General features: G+C 46.1%; 1 protein-coding gene across 1 annotated transcript; it reads left to right on the top strand.

The window, feature by feature from the left end:
• The first annotated feature begins 707 nt into the window (after positions 1 to 707).
• On the top strand, positions 708 to 16,911 carry LOC146340611 (prolactin-releasing peptide receptor-like). Its single transcript, XM_084808175.1, has 2 exons — positions 708 to 1,126; positions 16,278 to 16,911. The coding sequence occupies exons 1-2, from the start codon at positions 708 to 710 to the stop codon at positions 16,909 to 16,911; spliced, it is 1,053 nt and encodes a 350-aa protein (XP_084664301.1).
• The last annotated feature ends 2,950 nt before the right edge of the window (positions 16,912 to 19,861 follow it).

Below are 19,861 nucleotides of genomic sequence, written 5' to 3'. Positions count from 1 at the left end.
AACCTTTGTCACTGGGATGTTTTTGACCCACCCTGCCATCACTTCACTGCAAAAATCCAGATGCTCTCCATGTTAACACCCTCTGGGGCTTGTCATCTCTTTAACATCTTTTCCAGTTTGCCTTTCTTGAGGGAAAAGCTGTTCATCAGATTCTCTGTCATTCTTAAACTTCCCTTTTTCATCTGCTTTCTCAGGCCGCTGTGGAACGAGCCATTCCCTTAAAAGGGAATGGAAATCTTGCAATTTTGAGAGGGAAGAGCAGAATTACGAAGAAGCTAAAGAGGCAGCCCAGGCAAAAATGGAAAAGGCATCAAAAGGGGTGGCAGGTGAGTTATAGTAGTTTAATGAGAGTAAAGGAGGCAAGCTAATGATCTTTAAAAGCATTTCATCTCAGTCCTCCTGTGAACGCTGAGTGCTACAGAAGGACATTCCTCAAAGGATGGTCCAAGAAAATACATTTGCATGGGAAGAAAAGACTCTTTCTGACACTGAGACAATGAACCAAGCTAAAAACCAGTCTCTGTTTTTACCCAGCAGATATATTGGCCACCCACCTCTGATCTAATGTTCATACACAGACCACACCTACAGAGAGGCCAGGATCCCAAACCTGTGATATGATGGGCATGTCCCCAAAGTAAAGTTCAGAAGACCCATTGCGCTGCAATTCCTCCAGCTTGAGCTTTTAAGCGGATCCCTGTGGACTCATGGAACCCACCAGCCGTTGGGAGAATGGCCCATCCAATGACAGCACCTACCAGGTTGCACTCAGGAACAGCTCCAATTCGAGTTCTCAGTTTACTGGTGTGCAGCTGATCCAGGCTTTCAAACCTCTGATCATCCCCTGCTACACCTTGGTGGTGCTTGTGGGCATCTTCGGCAACTATCTCCTCCTTTACGTGATCTGCAAGACCAAGAAGATGCATAATGTTACCAACTTCTTCATCGGAAACCTGGCCTTTTCAGACATGCTGATGTGCGCAACCTGCATTCCATTTACTCTGGCATATGCTTTCAACCCCCAGGGATGGGTCTTTGGGAAGTTCCTGTGCTATTTTGTGTTCCTGATGCAGCCCATGACAGTGTATGTGTCTGTTTTCACCCTCACGGCTATCGCAGTGGACAGGTAATTGCTCCCCATGTGTTTGATCCAGACCCTGTAGTCTTATTGGGATATCCCAGGGATGTAGAACTCCAGGGCTGCAGGCCAAATGTTCTTATCCATGGGATATCCCAGGGATGTAGAACTCCAGGGCTGCAGGCCAAATGCTGGTGTGTATGTTTTCAGGAGTCTACCCCATTCATATGAAAAATGAGGAATCAAGGTCATACTCTAAAAGGGAAAGGAGTACATGAAAGGGGCATAGAAGAAAAGTCCTTGCACACAGGCTAGGGTTGTACAGACTTTGTGGAATCCACCGTGTCTGTATTTCACAGATTGTCAGGTACCTTTTGTTCCATCATCTGCTCATTGACAGAATCTGATTTTTCCCAGTTTCCTGAATTTGCATTTGCTCAAATTTGCACTCACAAAAAGGTGCAAATCCCTCCCCCCCCCCCCATAAGCAAATCCCCACAGAATGTGCATTTTCATGCTTTAGCCTATTAAGGAAATGTACATTTTTGGCTGGTATTTTTTTTATTTATGTATTTTTCTACAACTAACTTTGTGTTAAAATCCAGAATTTTTTTTTTTTTTGTTAAAGTCTGTAAGTCTGTGTGACTCAGGAAAAGCCAGCCCAAGGCAAAATCCCTGGGTTGGATTCATAGAAATCTGAAATCATTTAATTCTGTTGCAAATTTCTACAACAAATTAACAAAGGTCCAAATTATCAGCCCTAAACAAGAATATTATTCACACAGAGAGCATCAACAATTCATCTAGTTTCTGTCTAAGCCATGGCAGGGTGTATTGATTTATTTCATTGCTAACTAATCTTTCCTTCCAAGGAGCTAGAGAAAGCGTCCACAACTCTCCATCCTCTATTTTATACATGCAACAGCCCTGTGAGATAGGTTGGGCTGAGAGACAGTAACTGGCCCAAGTGCACTTAGTGAGCTTCATAGCAGATTTGGGATTTGAAGTCAGGCTTCCCCAGTCCTCATCCGGTACTCTAATCCAGGGATAGGCAGCTTTTGGGGCCGTGGGCACATTTCGCAATTGAGAAACTGTCCTGGGCACCACCACAAAATGGCTGCTGTAGGAAGACCTTGTTTCCTATCGCTTTGCCACTAACACCATAACTGGTTTGCATAGCAAAAATATATTTATAATACATATCTAGTACAGGCACTCACAGTTTGTAAGTGTGTATCTCTATGTGTCTGTCTGTCTGTCTGTCTGTCTGTCTGTCTATTTATATATACCATCCATCTTTTGTGTAGGATGGTGGGGCAACCAGGTTAATGAATCCATTAGTTTTCTTCAAAAGGATTTGAATCCCTTCAGGCTGTTTATTTGTCTAACATTAACAAACGTTTTCACGGATGTTTTATATTTTCGTTCCAGCCCAGCTTGTCGCAGCTTAGGCTCATCATTTTGTGAAAGGAAACTCATGACCCTAGAAAATAAAATCGATCTTAGTCTTTCCTAAATGGGAATTTTTTATCTGGAGTCACTTATCTGCAGGAGTCACAGAGCAGAATGACCCCCAAATACAATTTGCTGTTCAAAAAAGGTACAAAGAGCCAATGCTAATGTTTCCAAACCTTCAAAAACTTAAAAAATGCATAAAGCACAAAAAGAGAGATGTCTTTTTGTGCTTTGAGTATTTTCAATGTTTTTAGAGTGGTAATTTATTCATATTTTTGTCTGCAAAAGAAGGAAACGTTCTTTTAAAATATCAAAATATCACAAAACAGTGAGCAAGCTTTCAAGATCTTCAGAACTCTTCATCAGGCTGAATTGTAAGGAAAACAGGGGGGCTCAGGGAGGGAGGGAAGGAGGAGCGAGAGAAATCTGGCTTGCTGTAGCCGCAAACTCTGCATTGAGTCACAGTCTTGAAATGGACTGTAGGAAAAGACACCAGGCCAACCATTTCCAGAAGGTAGCTATCTTAGATTATTGCAGCAAAAACAACAAAACCTTTTTGGTCTTTGTCTTGGTCTTTTAAGGTCTTTTGGCACCTTAAAGACTAACACATTTGTTCCACAAGGCTCTTTATTGTTACTAAAAAAAGGTTACCTTACTCAGAGGTACGCTCCACTGAATTCAGATGGGCTTACTTCCAGGTATTTGTGCATGGGATTGCAACCACAATTTTACTGGCTCAGCAGATCATTCCTTTTGCAGAGAGGGGAGATCATGTAAAACAGGGAAAGATGCAAGCAAGTAGGAAGTCATGTGCAAAGAGGGGCAATCAGGAGACAGTGAAAGGATTCCGCTTTTGGCATTAGTACCACTTAACAATGTGACTAAGACTACAAGTAAAGATGTATGGATGTTCTTAATCTGTGTTTTGTGGATTGCCAGGTGGTTTTCATTCTGTTGTCCCCTCATTGACAGAATTTTTTTAACCAGAATTTTGTCCTACTTTTGCTAATTTGCATTAGTGTTAATTCACATTAATGCATTAACACAAGTGTGCATTGTCACTAATGCACATTAATGCACATGACTGCATTAGTACATTGGCGATAATGCGCATTAGTTAATGCAAATTAGCACAAATCCCTCCCAAAAGTGAAAAAATGGTGTGCAAATCCACAGAATATGCATGACTAGGAAAAAGCCAGTTTGCTGCAGTATCCACAGTTCAGATTCATAGAAATCAAAATTCATTTGAATCCATTGCAGATTTCTCCAACATCTCTAGCTACAATCTAGCACTCTGCACAATGGGAGTGAGGGTTTGGGTGGCTCCTCATAAATCTCTAGAATAACCTTCCCTCATCCCCTTGCCCCCCAGCCAGGCAACTTCACTGCTTTCTTATTCATTCCAGGTACAATTCAAAGTCCTGGTCTTAGATAGGAATCCCCCCCACCCCCAGCCCTAACTGGAAATATCAGGGATTGAACCTTGGACCTTTTGCATATAAAGCAGGTATTCTTCCACTAAACTATAGCCCCTCCCAGAACTGATAGTTATATGATCAAGATGATTGCAGATGCAGATGAGCCAGTCTCATTCTTGGCTTTGGTGCTGTGTCAATGTCCTGCTGTTTTAATTTCTGTAGACCTAGGGAGGAATCCCCTTCATGGATCACTGCCTTGTTGTGGCAAAGGGGCTTGCGTAACTCAGTGAAGCCATATGCTATGCCGTGCAGGACCACCCAAGATGGACAGGCCATGGTGGAGAGTTCTGACAAGATGTGGTCCACTGGAGAAGGAAATGGCAACCCACTCCAGTATTCTTGCCAAGAAAACCCCATGGAATGTATCACAAGGCTAAAAGATATGACGCTGAAAGATGAGCCCCTCAGGTCGGAAGGTGTCCAATATACTACTGGGGAAGAGCAGAGGGAATTTCCAAGTAGCACCAGAAAGTATGAAGCGACTGGGCCAAAGCCGAAAGGACACTCAGCTGTGGATGTGTCTGGTGGTGAAAAGAAAGTCCGATGCTATAAAGAACAATATTGTTTAGGAACCTGGAATTTAAGATCAATGAATCAAGGTAAGCTAGAGGTGGTCAAACGTGAGATGGCAAGACTGAAAATCGACATCTTGGGAATCAGCGAACTAAAATGGACAGGCATGGGCGAATTTAATTCAGGTGACCATCGTATCTACTACTGTGGGCAAGAATCCCTTAGAAGAAATGGAGTAGCACTCATAGTCAACAAAAGGGTGGGAAAAGCAGTACTGGGGTACAATCTTAAAAACGATAGAATGATCTCAGTACGAATCCAAGGCAAACCATTCAGCATCACAGTAATTCAAGTCTATGCCCCAACCACTGATGCCGAAGAAGCTGAGGTTGATCGGTTCTATGAAGACCTACAACACCTTCTAGAACTAACACCAAAAAAAGATGTCCTCTTCATCATAGGGGATTGGAATGCTAAAGTAGGAAGTCAAGAAATCACCGGGATAACAGGCAAGCATGGCCTTGGTGTACAAAATGAAGCAGGACAAAGGCTAATAGAGTTTTGCCAAGAGAACACGCTGATCATAGCCATCACTCTTTTCCAACAGCACAAGAGGTGACTCTACACATGGACATCACCAGATGGTCAATATCGAAATCAGAGTGATGATCTCCTTTGCAGCCAAAGATGGAGAAGCGCCATACAGTCAGTAAAGACTAGGGATGGCGGAGAATTTCTCCCCGAAACTTCGGGGGGCCGAGCACCAATGTGTTCGGCCCCCCGAACAAGTTTCGGGGAGAAATCCTCCGCACACCCCGCACCCCGCACCCCCCCGGGACGGGACTTACCTTCGCCGAATGTCCCTCCCGGCGACGGGTCCGGCCGGCGGTTCGGCGGGTGTTCGTGCGGGGCGGGAGCGGCAGCCGGTCTTTTGACCGGCTGCCGCCGCCGCCATTCCAATAAAAGAAAAAAAAAAACGCCCCCCGTGATAGGCTACATGACGATTAACGTAGCCTATCACGGCTAGATTTGCAAAGTCAGCCGTGATAGGCTATGTAAATCATCACGTAGCCTATCACGGGTGACTTAAAAAAAAAAAAACCACGTACGGATAATGGCGGCCCCCATAGGGAGCCGCCATTCCCGTTCCTTATTTGGTTTCTGTAGTCTACGTAAAGATTTACGTAAACTACGGCGAAAATAAGGGCAATGCAAATAGCGTAAATCTTTACGTAGACTACAGCGACCAAATAAGGAACGCGAATGGCGGCTCCCTATGGGGGCCGCCATTAGCGTACGCGCTTTTTTTTTTTTTTTAAGTCACCCGTGATAGGCTATGTGACGATTAACGTAGCCTATCACGGCTGACTTTGCAGATCTAGCCGTGATAGGCTACGTTAATCGTCATATAGCCTATCACGGGGGCGTTTTTTTTAAAAAAAACAAACAATGGAGTTCGCGGCCGGGCGGGGCGGGAAGCCTTCCCCCCCGGCCTGAACTTCGCGGGGGGAGCAGCGAAGCGCCTCCCCCCCACCGCGAACAAGCTTCGACGAAAGGTAAGTGACTTTCGTCCAACCCTAGTAAAAACAAGACCTGGAGCTGACTGTGGCTCAGATCATGAGCTTCTTATTGCAAAATTTCGGCTTAAATTAAAGAACGTAGGGAAAACCACTAAACCTAAATCATATCCCTTATGAATATACAGTGGAGGTGACAAATAGATTTAAGGGATTAGACCTGATAGACAGAGTGCCTGAGGAACTAGGGACGGAGGTCTGTAACATTGATCAGGAGGCAGCAACGAAATCCATCCCAAAGAAAAAGAAATGCAAGAAAACCAAGTGGCTGTCTGATGAGGCTTTACAAGTACCTGAGGAAAGAAAGGAAGCAAAAAACAAGGGAGAAAGGGGAAGATATACCCAACTGAATGCAGATTTCCAGAGAATAGCAAGGAGAGACAAGAAGGCCTTTTTAAATGAACAATGCAAAGAAATCGAGGAAAACAACAGAATGGGAAAGACTAGAGATCTCTTCAAGAAAATCGGAGATCTCAAGGGAAGGTTTTGTGCAAAGACGGACATGATAAAGGACAAAGAAGGCAGGGACCTAACAGAAGCAGATGAGATTAAGAACAGGTGGAAAGAATACACAGAAGAACTAAACAGGAAAGATCTGAATGTCCCTGATAGCCATGATAGTGCGGTCACTGAACTTGAGCAGGACATCCTCGAGAGTGAAGTCAAGTGGGCCTTAGGAAGCATTACTAACAACAAAGCTAGCAGAGATGACAGTATTCCAGCTGAGCTATTTAAGATCCTAAAAGATGATGCTGTTAAAGTGCTGCACTCAATATGCCAACAAATTTGGAACACTCAACAATGCCCACAAGACTGGAAAAGGTCAGTTTACATTCCAATTCCAAAGAAGGGAAATGCCAAAGAGTGTTCAAACTATCGTACAATTGCGCTCATTTCACATGCCAGCAAGGTGATGCTCAAAATCCTACAAGCTAGGCTTCAGCAGTATGCGAACCGAGAACTACCGGAAGTACAAGCTGGGTTTTGAAGAGGCAGAGGAACTAGAGATCAAATCGCCAACTTTCGCTGGATCATGGAGAAAGCAAGAGAATTCCAGAAAAACTTCTACTCCTGCTTCATTGACTAAAAGCCTTTGATTGTGTGGATCACAACAAACTGTGGCAAATTCTTAAAGTGATGGGAGTACCAGACCACCTTACCTGTCTCCTGAGAAACCTGTACGAGGGTCAAGAAGCAACAGTAAGAACCAGACATGGAACAACCGAGTGGTTCAAAATTGGGAAACGAGTACAACAAGGCTGCATATTGTCACCCTGCTTATTTAACTTATATGCAGAGTACATCATGAGAAACGCCGGGTTGGATGAATCACAGGTCGGAATTAAGATTGCCGGGAGAATTATCAACAACCTCTGATATGCAGACGATACCACCCTAATGGCAGAAAGCGAAGAGGATCTAAAGAGCCTCTTGTTGAGGGTGAAAGTGGAGAGTGCAAAAGCTGGTTTGAAACTCAACATTAAAAAAACTAAGATCATGGCATCTGGCCCCATCACTTCCTGGCAAATAGAAGGGGAAGAAATGGAAGCAGTGACAGATTTTATTTTCTTGGGCTCCAAGATCACTGCAGATGGTGACTGTAGCCATGAAATTAAAAGACGCTTGTTCCTTGGGAGGAAAGCTATGGCAAACCTAGACAGCATAGTAAGAGGCAAAGACATCACCTTGCCGACAAAGGTTCGTATAATCAAAGCTATGGTTTTCCCAGTAGCAACGTATGGCTGTGCGAGCTGGACTATAAGGAAGGCTGAGCACCGAAGAATCGATACTTTCAAACTGTGGTGCTGGAGAAGACTCTTATGAGTCCTCTGGACTGCAAGGAGGTCAAATTAGTCAATCCTAAAGGAAATCAACCCTGAGTGCTCATTGGAAGGACAGATGCTGAAGCTCAAATATTTTGGCCACCTAATGCAAAGAGAAAACTCCCTGGAAAAGACCTTGATGCTGGTAAAGATTGAAGGCAAAAGGAGAAAGGGACAGCAGAAGATGAGATGGCTAGATAGCATCACCGATGCAATGAATATGGACTTGAGCACACTCTGGGAGAGAGTGCAGGACAGGAAGGCCTGGCGTGCTATGGTCCATGGGGTCACGAAGAGTCGGACACAACTGAACGACAACAGGAAGGAATATCACAGAGGTTAAACTGGTCCTTCCTCGTCTTGTGTTTCCAACTGGGAATCAAACACAAAGAGATTGCTTGTAGCTTGTCCTTCCCTTTGTGCATCATCTCTCTTTTGCACCTCACTTTTTGCTCTTCCCCACCCCCAAGACCATTGAGCCCTTGCCCTATTTCTAACTTGCAGCCAACTGAGTAGGTGAATAAGCCAATTTACAGCTCCCCTTCCTCTCACTGGGCAGGCTGTGCCAAGAGCATAAGACCAGAGAATTACGCGTGTTTGGTATGCTGTGAGTTTCTCACAACCTCGTCTAAGGAAAGTGCCTTTGGCTAGCAGTTCCCTTGTAGCATACTGGGTATGATTTTTTGCCCAGCAGTTAATATATCATGATATTTTATTTGCCACAGAAAAACAAATTGTTCAGCTGGCCAAATGCAGCTCTTCCATTTGGAAAGCAGGACACAGATATAATAGCTGGGGTTTCTGGGGTGAGGCAGAAGGTTGATAGTATATTTCCATAGCAATAGAAATCTAAGAGGGAATGGAAAGTACTTAAGACAATGGGCCAGATCTCATGAATGATAAAGTTATCAATGGCAACTTTGGTTTGCTTCTTGTTTTACTAGGGGCTCCTTCACATGGAGCTTTTATCCTGCTATTGAGATTGCTCACTCAGGGATGTTCGCAGGCCCTTTAGGTGACGTTGTCAACCTGCAGGGTGTCTCCTGCAGTAAATGACCCTTATTCCATTTTTAAATAGATCGGAGATAATGGCCAGATCTACACTTTGTGTCATATCACTACGATCCCATCATGGTAACGCTATATCCCTCTTGCGCATTTATACCTCGTAGGACACACAATGACATTTGTTGCCCTATATTGGATAACATGGAATAAAAAGTGGGAAATAACAGTACAAACGTCATATATCGGATGTGCAATGTGCCCCAACAGTTATCAGTGCACTTCAATAGTGCTACAAAGTAGTAGTGTCGATCTAGCCAATGAGCTATCGAATCACCCCACTTGTGTTCAGCTTGAGTTCCCTCTGTTAAAAAGGAAAAGCTGCAAGGAGATGAGCTAAGCCAATGAAACATATGGAAGACTCAGAGAAGGGGGAGAAGGAAACCCAAGTAAAGGGAGCCTGTTATGATCCTACATTTAAAACGGAAGCAGAAAGTCCCCTTTTAAATGCAGGATTTTAGGCCAGTGTGGAGATGCTCCAAATCTCTGAAATCCACCAACTGGAGCCAAGGTTTTGCACAGTGCAGGAGTTAGGAACCTCTGGCCTGGGGGCCAAATAAGGCTGGCCTGGGGTCCCAATCTGGCTGTCCAGGATTCGCAGGTGGCCATGCCCCTTTCCCTTGAAAACTGATCATCTGGTGGTTTCCTGGGTTTTGTGCAGTTTTCTCCCCATTTTAAAAGGTTGAAGTGCCTCTCATAAAGCTTTGTTACTGGCATTTTTGGCCCCACCCCCTTTTGCTTTGGCCCACCCACCACTGGAATGTGGCTCCCAAGAGCATCTGGAAATTCGGCCCTCAGGCTGAAAGAGGTTCAGCACCCCTGGCAAAGTGGCTCAGTGGGCAGACATACACTTAGAAATATTGAAGGGCAAAGGGTACCCTGGGTGACGTGCTCAGCAGTGGAGGCTGTTGGCTCCAATTTCAGTGGGGCTGTGAATCCATTCCAGATTTCAGTCAGAACCAGCCAGAAATCTAAAGGAGCTACCCAAGGTGCTGAAACCAAGCCTCAAAGTAGGTTCAGCCCCTTGGACAGCTCCTTTAGAGTTCTGGCATGTTCTAATGGAAACTGAGAATGGATTTACAGCCTCCCCCCCCCCCCACACACACACACACAAAATCAGAGCCACGAGCCTTTACTGCTGCACAGCCCAGGAGTGTGTTTCCATTACCAGAACTGAGGTCTCCAAGGACAGTCCTCTAGAAGAGCTGTCAGAGAATAGTGTCCTGTTTGGAAGCATCCTGTATTCGAAGTAGGGGTGTACGAAACCCACTTACCATTCCGTCTGGGCATCTGCGGGGGGGGGGCGATCCGTTCCTCCCCCCAGAATCCTGCTCAGCTGGCTCTGCTCCGCGGCAAGTCTGCAGAGCTGCCAGCCAGGGCCGCCCACAGCTGGACTTCCATCCACTGCCAGGCTGCGGCTGCAAATGGCGTCCGGCGTAAGGGCCGCCATTTGCATCCCTGCCTTTGGCTGTGATTGGCTATGTAAATATTTACATAGCCTATCATGGCTAAGGGAAGGGACACAAATGGCGTCCACTACGCCAGACACCATTTTGTTCTGCAGCCAGGTAGCGGATGGCTGCAGAACGAAGATGGTGACCTGGACCAGCCACTGCCAAGTAGGTTCCGTCCCAGGGGGATTTCAGAGGGTGGTGGTGGGGTGGTCCGTTCCGCCACGGACTCTGGGGGGCTGGATTCCAAAGAATCTGGCCTCACTGGAGTCTGTGGCGGATTTCTCCGCCATCCCTAATTCAAAGGCTGTCCGTCCAACGTTGGTTTAAAGATCAAGATCCATAAGAAAGGAGAGCAGTGGCCTTATTTGCTAGATTTCTATACTGCCCCATAGCCAAAGCTCTCTGTGTGGTTTACAAAGATTAAAAACCATTAAAAATACAGTAAACACTGTTTTAAAACCATTTACATAAAAACACACACAGAGACAACATATATCTAAAAACAACTTTAAGTAATTGACTACAAAACAAATCCAGGACCTGATTAAAACATTAGATGTGATGGCTGCTGACTTTGAAAGGGGAGGGGGTGTCTTTAAAAGGGGAATTAGACAAATGGATAGAGGAGGAGGAGGCTATCGATGGCTACTAGACATGATGGCTACATGCTACCTCCAGGATCAGAGATAGTATGCCTATGTACACCAGTTGCTACAGGGTGGGGTGCGCCCGATCTCGTCTGATCTCGGAAGCTAAGCAGGGTCAGCCCTGGTTAGTACTTGGATGGGAGACCGCCTGGGAATCAGGCTTCCTGCACTGAGCAGGGGGTTGGACTTGATGGTCTTGCAGGCCCCTTCCAACCCTGTGATTCTATGGTTCTATGTTGTCCATACCCAGTTAGCACCTGGGCAGCAGGCTGGGCAGACACAGTTCTCCTGGTCACAGTCTTCCCAACTAAGGTGAGATGTGTTGCATTTCTAGTTCCATTTTAGTCATTCTTTCTAAATTTGCATCTTTACATATAAAGAAGCATATGCTCCATTTTTGCAGAGCTGTGTCTTTTGTCTTCCTTTTTGATTATGAATTTCCTCTTTTGGCATAACTGGCTACGCTAGAGAGCTGGAGACCTTTCATGCAGTGACAGCAGAGAAAAGACTTCAAGCAACAGACATTTGCTTTATTTATCTCTTAAAACCCAGCATTAGCACACTTCAGAAGAAAAAGGTTGCTTTCTTAAAAAGGCAGACCTAAAGGAGTGTTCCGGTTGGTTGGTGAATTTCTGGAGAGGCCGGTAGGAACCTGCTGTGTAATACTGGTTGCCAGGGATGAAGGGAAAGAACAGTCTCTGTTATTTCATCCTCCCACAATATATACTTTCCTCATGATTTAATTCTGTGATACAGTTTCTGATGTGATAATTGCAGTTCCCGGGAACTGGGGCTGTTCTGTGATGGAAAGGTGTAATTTCCCTCTCCACCTTTGCCTCACAACAGGCCTTTCTTGTTTAATTAAACACTATAGAAATGAAATATTAACGACATCAAAGCAGGAGGAACAGAATGTTCCACTAAATAGATGTTGAGCGCACTGGAGCCTTTTGTGCTCAAGCCCGGGGTTTTCGGCAGCTGATGGGTAACCAACTGCTGTTGATCCACTTAGTGACTCTCTTGGAACTGGATGAAAAATTGCAACATTTCCAAAGCTAAGGTAACCTAGAAACCATTCCATGGGCTGAGCCAGGTATCAAAACAAGGCTTACCAGAATCCAAGTGAGGTCAGGGCCATATCCCTGTGCTGCATCAAAGAGCACAGAGAGGTCCAAAATGGTGCAAGTGAGCCAGCATAAGACTGCAATCCTATACCCCTTACCTAGAAGTGAGCCCCACTGAACTCAGAGGAACTCTCTTTCAAGTAGACATATATAGGACTGCGCCGTCATTTTGTTACTCGAGGTGGATATACACCACATGAACCAGTAGATGTGCCGTGAGGATGATGAGGATGACATTTAGAATACCACCTTTCCTCCAAAGAGCTCAGTGCTGTTTATATAGCATTATAGAGCTGGAAGGGACCTTGGAAGCATCTAGTCCAGCCTCCTGCTCAGTGCAGAATCTACCATGCAAGATGCAGTAACAGCATCCCTGGCAGTTGGCCATCCAGCCTCCGCTTCAATACCTCCCACAAAGAAGAGCCCTCTACCTCCTGAGGCTGTCTGTTCCACTGTCAAACAGCTTGTACCGTTAGGACGTTTCTCCTAACATTAACGCCCAAATCTGACTCTCTGCAATTGGTTCGAGGCCTGCACATTTGTTCCAGTCCAGTTGGTTGGTTCTTGTCCTGCTCTCTGGAGCAACAGCAAACACATCTGGTTTTACCTTTAACATGGCTTTGCCCAACCTGGTGCCCTCCGTATGTTTTGGACATCAATTCCCATCAGCCCCAGCCAACACAGTCACTGGTCAAGAATGCCGAGAGTTGTCTTCTAAAACATCTGGAGGGAAAGGCTGCTTTAACATTTTATTTATTTATTTATTACATTTCTAATGTACCCAATAACTAATGTTCTCTGGGCAGCTTAGAAACAGTTAAAAATGAAAACACCATATAACAAAAATATAAAATACAGTACAGATATTTAAAATAATTACATACAATATAATGTAAAACAATAAACAGCACCGGTATCTATAAAACAGCCATAGTAACCTAGAACTAGGTCTCTAAAATGCCTAGGAGAAAAGAAAGGTCTTTGCCTGCTGCTGAAAAGACAACAACTTAAATCCCAGGTGAACCTCTTTGGGGAGTTTATTCCATAAGTGGGTGCTACCACTGAGAAGGCCCTCTCTCTTGGAACCACCCACCTAGCTTCTTTTCACAGGGGCACCCAGAGGAGGGTTGTAAAAGTTTGAGGCCTACAGAGGCAAGAGGGGGGAAAGGTCATGCTTAGAGACCTGATTTTTTTTTGGTTGGGAAGGGGTATCCCTGAGAAGAGTAGTTTCATGTCCCCAATTAAGTTTCATTTCTTCAGGTTTGAAATGGTACTTTTGGCTTTGAGGGAAGAGGGTATAAAAAGAGAGAGTCAGAAAGACCAGAGCAGAAAGAACAGAGTCAGGAAGAGCAGTACGGCTGTGCAGGGACCCCCTGATCTGACTTGGAAACTGCTTCGTGGCTTTGGAGGCAGACCCAATTTGGCTTGGACTGATTCTGGGGGCCCCAGACCCAACTTGGCCCTGAACCCAAAGCAGGATTTGTATGGCTGAAAACCACTTTGGGCCCCTCCTGACACCGCCTGCGCAAACCCTCAGGTCCTTGCCGCCACCGCCTCCTCCATCGCCGCCTCCTCCATCGCCGCCTCCTCCAATTCTTCTGCCACCTCCTCCTCCTCCTCTGCTGCTGCCGCCTTCTCCTCCTCCTCTGCCGCCACCTTCTTGTCCGCCACTGCCTCCTCCACCGCCGCTGCTGCCACCTCCCTTGCCTCCACCAGCTCCTGAGGCCTGGACGTGCACCGGATCTTATTGCAAGGGGTCTCCATTTTAAAAATGGTGACCCCCTGCAATAAGAGCTGGTGCGCATCCAGGCCTCAGGAGGTAGTGGCAGCAATGGCGGCGGTGGTACGGCAACAGAGGTGGCAACGGCAATGACGGCAGCGGAGGCGGTGGCAACAGAGGCGGTGGTGATGGGCAGCTCTCAGGTAAGGACCTGGAGGTGCCAGCATGGCTGGGCTGGGGGTGCCAAAGCTCCAAAGCACACCGAGGTGCTTTGGAGAGCCCCCGACCCGCTCCGGGTTGCATTGTGCCCCCTCTACTTCACCTCGGAAAGGGCTCGAAGTGACCCCAAGGAGCCTGCTTCAACTCAGGCTTTGGGCCTCGAGCCGAAGCAGTGCACAGCCCTAACAAGCAGAGCAGGAAGAGGGAGCAGGAAGAAGCAGCCTGGAGAAGTCTAAGTGTAGCTAGGGTAGAGGAATTTGCATTTTTGCAACCTTTATTTTCTCTTAATGCCTTTTGTATCACTCAGCTCTATTGTGTAAATACCTTTAGTTGTGATTTGCTTGCTTTAATTTACCAGTCAACTGTTGCAGTTAAACCCTGTGTCTAGAGCATCTGTCACCCCACGTCTACAGCCTAAACCCCATGCTATTGGGAAGGGGAAGTTTAAAAGAAGAAAGGTGGGACTCTTAGGGAGGCAAAAGATCCTTAAGTTTGCTCAGGGGGTCCAGTGTCAGGAGCACCCTAGCGGCCTCTTTCAGTCTACTCCAATAGCTAACTCAAGACACAGACAAAAGGATTCTTTTCAAGGCTTTAATCCTTTTACAACTTAATGACTCTTTCAGATGCTAATCACCAGCGACTAAGCAAGGAACAGCAGAGTAGCCTAAGCTCCAGGTTAAGCAGTTGGTCCCCATTTGAAAGAGAATCACTTGAAGACCCTGAACTTATGGGCTAGGGAGAGTTCCTCCCTCTTTCCCTTGGGTCCACGGGACGCGACCATTGCTTGTGCGCCAAACGGGCGCTACACCTCCTTTCCGCACCCTCCATCGCTTGTCGCTCCCTGCGTCTGCGTCAAGCATCTAGCAAGCCCCCCTCCCGCACTCTCTCACTGCCAGGGTCACTATCTATCTCAGGAATGCTGGCAGGAGGAATCTCTGCCAGCTGCTGTGCCTGTGAGGGATGAGCGGGCTCCTCTCCCACGGATTGCTGTTCCTCCTCAGAATCAGAACTGCTCTGGGGTTCTATGGGCTCAGTTTCCACCCTGACATCCAGGTCATAAGGGGAACCCTGACAAGGGCCTCTGAAGACAGCCTAAGGGTCTGAGAAGGTACATGCAGGAGGAGACATGCCTTTAGATACCCTGTTCCTAAGCTGTTTGGGGCTTTAAAAATCAACACCAACACTTTGAATTGGGTTCAGAAATGGACTGGAAGCCAGTACAGCTGACAAAGCACTGGCATCTCATGATCAAATCGTCCGGTCCCAGTTCATAACCTAATCTAAGTATGAATTGAGACCAGTGCTGGTGTCAAGGGGTGGCATCACCAAGCATCTGCTTAGCCCACAACTCAGCAGGGGGGCTGCTCCTCCAAGCCCATGAGCAGTGTCAAAGGCAAAGTCAAGGAGAAGCCGCCTCATTAGCCTTGCCCTCTTCTTCTGCGTTGCAGTGCAAATTGGACCCAGGAGAGAGCAAGCAATGGGCAGTGGTGACAGCGGCAAGGAAGGGAGCACTAAAGGAGGGGGGCCCAATGGGGCATCTTGTCCAAGCCGCCACCTCCCCCCCAAATCTAGAACCAACTGACACGGATTGAGAGAGTAACCATCACAAAACATCCAAACAACGCAAGCATGGTGATTGAATATGTGTATACGTTAATGCACTGAAAGAGGGTGTTGAACCTTTTTCAGCTCAAAGCCCAAATTCCATTTTGGAGAAGATCGCAGAGGCCGCATTCCAGTGGTGGGTGGTGCCAAAGGCAAAATGGGTGGAGACAAAATACTAGCATACTTGAGCTTAAAGCTCTTGCCGCCAGTAACTAAGCCTTAGGAGAAGCATATCAGCCTTTTTTGGAACTGGGAAAGGATTGCACAAAAGCAGGAACCCACCAAACAAGCAGTAGTCAGGGGAAAGGGGTGGGGTCAGAGGAGGAGTGTGTGGCCATCAGGGAAACCCCCAGAGGGCTGGATTGGGACCCCATGATGGCCAGATTAGTGCTTGAATTTAAATAACGGCACATTCCTTAGCATCCCTGCTAATAAAACAGTTCTGGTGCGACGTCCCCGTGAGCCCTGGCTCCACTACAGCACCAGTCACACTCATTTCTCTCCCTTTGTTCCCAGATACTACACCACTGTGCATCTTCTTAGGAAGCGCATCTCGTTCATGAGCTGTGTGTATGTCATTGGTGGGATCTGGCTGCTATCCTGCACCCTGGTGGCCCCGGCTATTGCCCACACCTACCACGTGGAGTTCCAGAAGGAAGGCTTTGCCATCTGTGAGGAGTTCTGGATGGAGGAAGAGAAAGAGCGGCTGGCCTATGCCTACAGCACCTTGATCATCACGTACATCCTTCCCCTCTCGGCCGTCTCTCTCTCCTACATATGCATCACCATCAAGCTGAAGAACCGTGTGCTGCCCGGCCACCCGACGCAGAGCCAGGCTGAGGTTGACCGCCTGCGGAAGAGGAAGGTCTTCCTCCTCCTTGTGCTGGTGGTGGCCGCCTTCGCCATCTGCTGGCTCCCCATCCACGTCTTCAATATCATCCGCGACATTGACATCAACCTCATCAACAAGGACTACTTCCTTCTGGTCCAGCTGCTCTGTCACTGGTTTGCCATGAGCTCCTCCTGCTGCAATCCCTTCCTCTATGCCTGGCTACATGATCGCTTCCGAAGCGGGCTGAAAGAGATGTTCACCTTCAAGCAGAAGATCATCCCTGCCAATAACTGTGTTGCAGTCAGTGTAATGCTATGAGGACTCAGGCTGGGATCTCTGGTAGATAGTGGTTGGTGTCTGTGCGGATGAGTACAATGTTTAATTAGCTAAGGGTGCAATCCTATTACGATGATCGTAAGCCTCCAAATTTGGAGGCTTACGGTCATCCTATGCAGGGTGGGAGGAGCAGTGAAGGCAACCTTTGCATTCCACTCCTCCCGCCCTGCATTTTTGCTAGACAGGCTTTTTTTTGCCCATCTAGCAAGATTGTCTTCGAGCAGGAGGGAAGGAGGTCAGAAAGGCCTCAGGACAGCTCATAACCTGGCCTCTCTAGTCTCCTCCCCTCCTTGCCCATCAAAACTCCCCCTTTTTCCCCTCTCCAAGGTTGTGTTCCTGACCTCAGAGAGGCAGGCGGCATGGTTCTTTCCGCAGTAGCTGAGAAGGGGAGGGGGTCAGAGGTCCAGTTCCCAGCTCTGAGTTTGGAGCACTGCTTCTGACCTTGGTTCTGGGGATTTGAACTACCCTATGGCTGCCCAGACGCTGTCTACGGCCATAGGATCGTTCCCTAAATCAGCTGATTTTAAAAAACTATTTTAACTTGACCTCCCCAAAATGTGGTGAATTTAACAGACGGGCTGATATTTTATGAAGATATTCCTTTCAATAAAAGTGCTTATAAAAACTGCAAATAGGAAGCACCACGTCAAAAGAGGTATTCGCCTTTCTTCTCTCTTGTAAGAAGGGATGCCTCTTCCAAGATGATGCTGGCTGTGACACATGTGTGCATCATCTAGAAACAAAACAAAACAAAACAAAACCCTACGCTTCTTGCTTTGGAAATATCTTTTCCTCATATGCACATTTATGCACATTTTTAAACTGATAAGGTTAGATGATTAATTGATTCAAACTCATGGGATTAATAGAGTTAACATTCTTTTACAATGCAATCCAATACATGTCTACTCAGAAGCAAGCCCCACTGAGTTCAATCACACTTACTCTCAGGTAAGTGTGTACAGGATTGCAGCCTCGATCAAGCTACAGCAGTAACAGATGAACATGTTAGTTGTTTCGTGACTTTTCACCGTCAAAAACCACCCCCATAGAAATCCCCCTCATGGAAATGAACCATTTACCTCATCTTGGTGTCCCTCCACTAAATCACACCATCACTCCCCATCAAGTAATGGAATGGTCTCATGAAATCAACTATGATCATCACTTTCTGGGTCAGGCCCTTTTTTGCCTGTGCACTTAATTGCTTTATTAAGCAGGAGTGGACCACAGAGTAAAGGCTTGTGAACTACTTTGTTTTGTTTTACTAGAACCCTGAGATCCATCAACTTGAATCAAGTGCAAAAGACATACACTTAGAATTTAAGATTTCTGAGCTCGGGAATTTATTTCAAGGTCCAGAATTGGACTGCACTCACAGTCCTTCTTCTGCTGAACAGTGGAGGCTGGTGGTTCCGATTTCAGTGGGGCTGTGAATCCATTTTGGGTTTCGGTTAGCAAGAACCCTAAAGAAGCTAGCCAAGGTGCTGAACCTATTTTGGGGACAGGGTTCAGCACCTTGGACAGCTCCTTTGGCATTCTGGCTGGTTCTGACCGAAACCTGGAATGGATTTACAGCCTCACCAGAATCGGTACCATCTGCCTCCACTGGGCCTGATTGCTCTGAGCTTTCTTCAGCAGGACTATTTGCTTATGTGCGAAGGGAGGGAGTCATTTCGCTGTTGTTCGTGTTAAACAATTGGGAGGCAGAAAACCTTGCCAATCAACTGAGAATCAGCCAGAGATCAACCAGTAGATCCCCATCAACCTTCCTACCATCCCTCTGATAAAATAATGGATTCACTTCATTTTGCTGCTGATTTATCCTGTTGATGGCTGTACATTTGTAAGATTTTTTTTTAGCTATTTGATTGTTTTATGATATAACCCGCCTTTGGAACCTTGCTCGAAGAATGAGATATTCTAAAATCAATCCATCAGTAAAACAGGATTGCAAGTTACCACATCCTGGGAAACCCTTGTTTTGTAGCTCCTTCCACCCCATATGGAACTTTTTTCACAAAACCTCTTTATTACATGGCCAGGGTATCCTCACAGCAAGGCCAGCCCTCCCATTAGGCAGAGTGAGGCAGCTGCCTTAGAGCACGATCTTATGCATGTTTGGACAGAAAAAAACCCTACGACTCCCAGCATTCCCCAGCCAGCACTGGGGAAGGTTGTAGGGCTTTTTTTTTGTCTAAACATGCATAGGATTGTGCCTTTAGGTAGTTGATTTTAGATGACATGAAAGGACAGCAGATGGTTGGTTACTTAATTTATTTTATTGCATGTTTTATTATTATTATTATCATCATGAAATTTTACTTTATTTTGAAACTAGGTTAACAAAATAAAGGTGAGGAGGAGGAGGAGAACATGCATAATAATAAATCACAATCACTAAAGAAACAAAGGAATTCACTAATTATAAATCTTAAGTAGGAGCTCAATTTCTAATGAAAGTAAGAATGCAAGTTCTACAAGATATGAAAGGAGCGTGTGCGGGTGTATGCCATTATTATTGTTGTTGTTGTTGTTGTTGTTGTTGTTGTTGTTATTATTATTATTTCCAGGGAGCAGCATTTATGGGATTTTCTGTCTCAGGTACTGCTGTGCTGAAAATGTCTTGCACATTTTTTTAACATTCTCATTCATTTTAATAGAAAAGAAAAATGCTTTAGAAACAAATGTTCAAAGGAGAAGAAATTTTTGAAGGAGTTCTCATGGACGGGGTTCAGGGTTCTTATTGTTTCAGGAAATTGGGGGTGGGCAGATTTTGGCACAGCCATACAAATCCTCAAGAAGGGAGTTCCACAACTGTGGTGCTACTAGGGATGTCAGAGAAATCTGCAATGGATTCAAATGGGTTTGGACTTCTATGAATCTGACCTGCAGATTCCACAGCAGACTGGCTTTTCCAGGGTCATGTGGA

This window comes from Heloderma suspectum, chromosome 6, assembly GCF_057233095.1.
Source record: "Heloderma suspectum isolate Gila_16-S chromosome 6, 16-S_ref, whole genome shotgun sequence".
Classification (NCBI taxonomy): Eukaryota; Metazoa; Chordata; class Lepidosauria; order Squamata; family Helodermatidae; genus Heloderma; species Heloderma suspectum.
Note: the sequence above shows the minus strand (reverse complement) of the source record. Positions and strands in the feature narration are given on the sequence as shown.

Bases quoted from the DNA above. Each gene is read 5' to 3' on its own strand.
- LOC146340611 (XM_084808175.1), top strand. From the start codon at position 708: ATGGAACCCACCAGCCGTTGGGAGAATGGCCCATCCAATGACAGCACC. The intron at 1,127-16,277 runs GTAATTGCTCCC...CTTTGTTCCCAG, and splicing joins ACGGCTATCGCAGTGGACAG to ATACTACACCACTGTGCATC.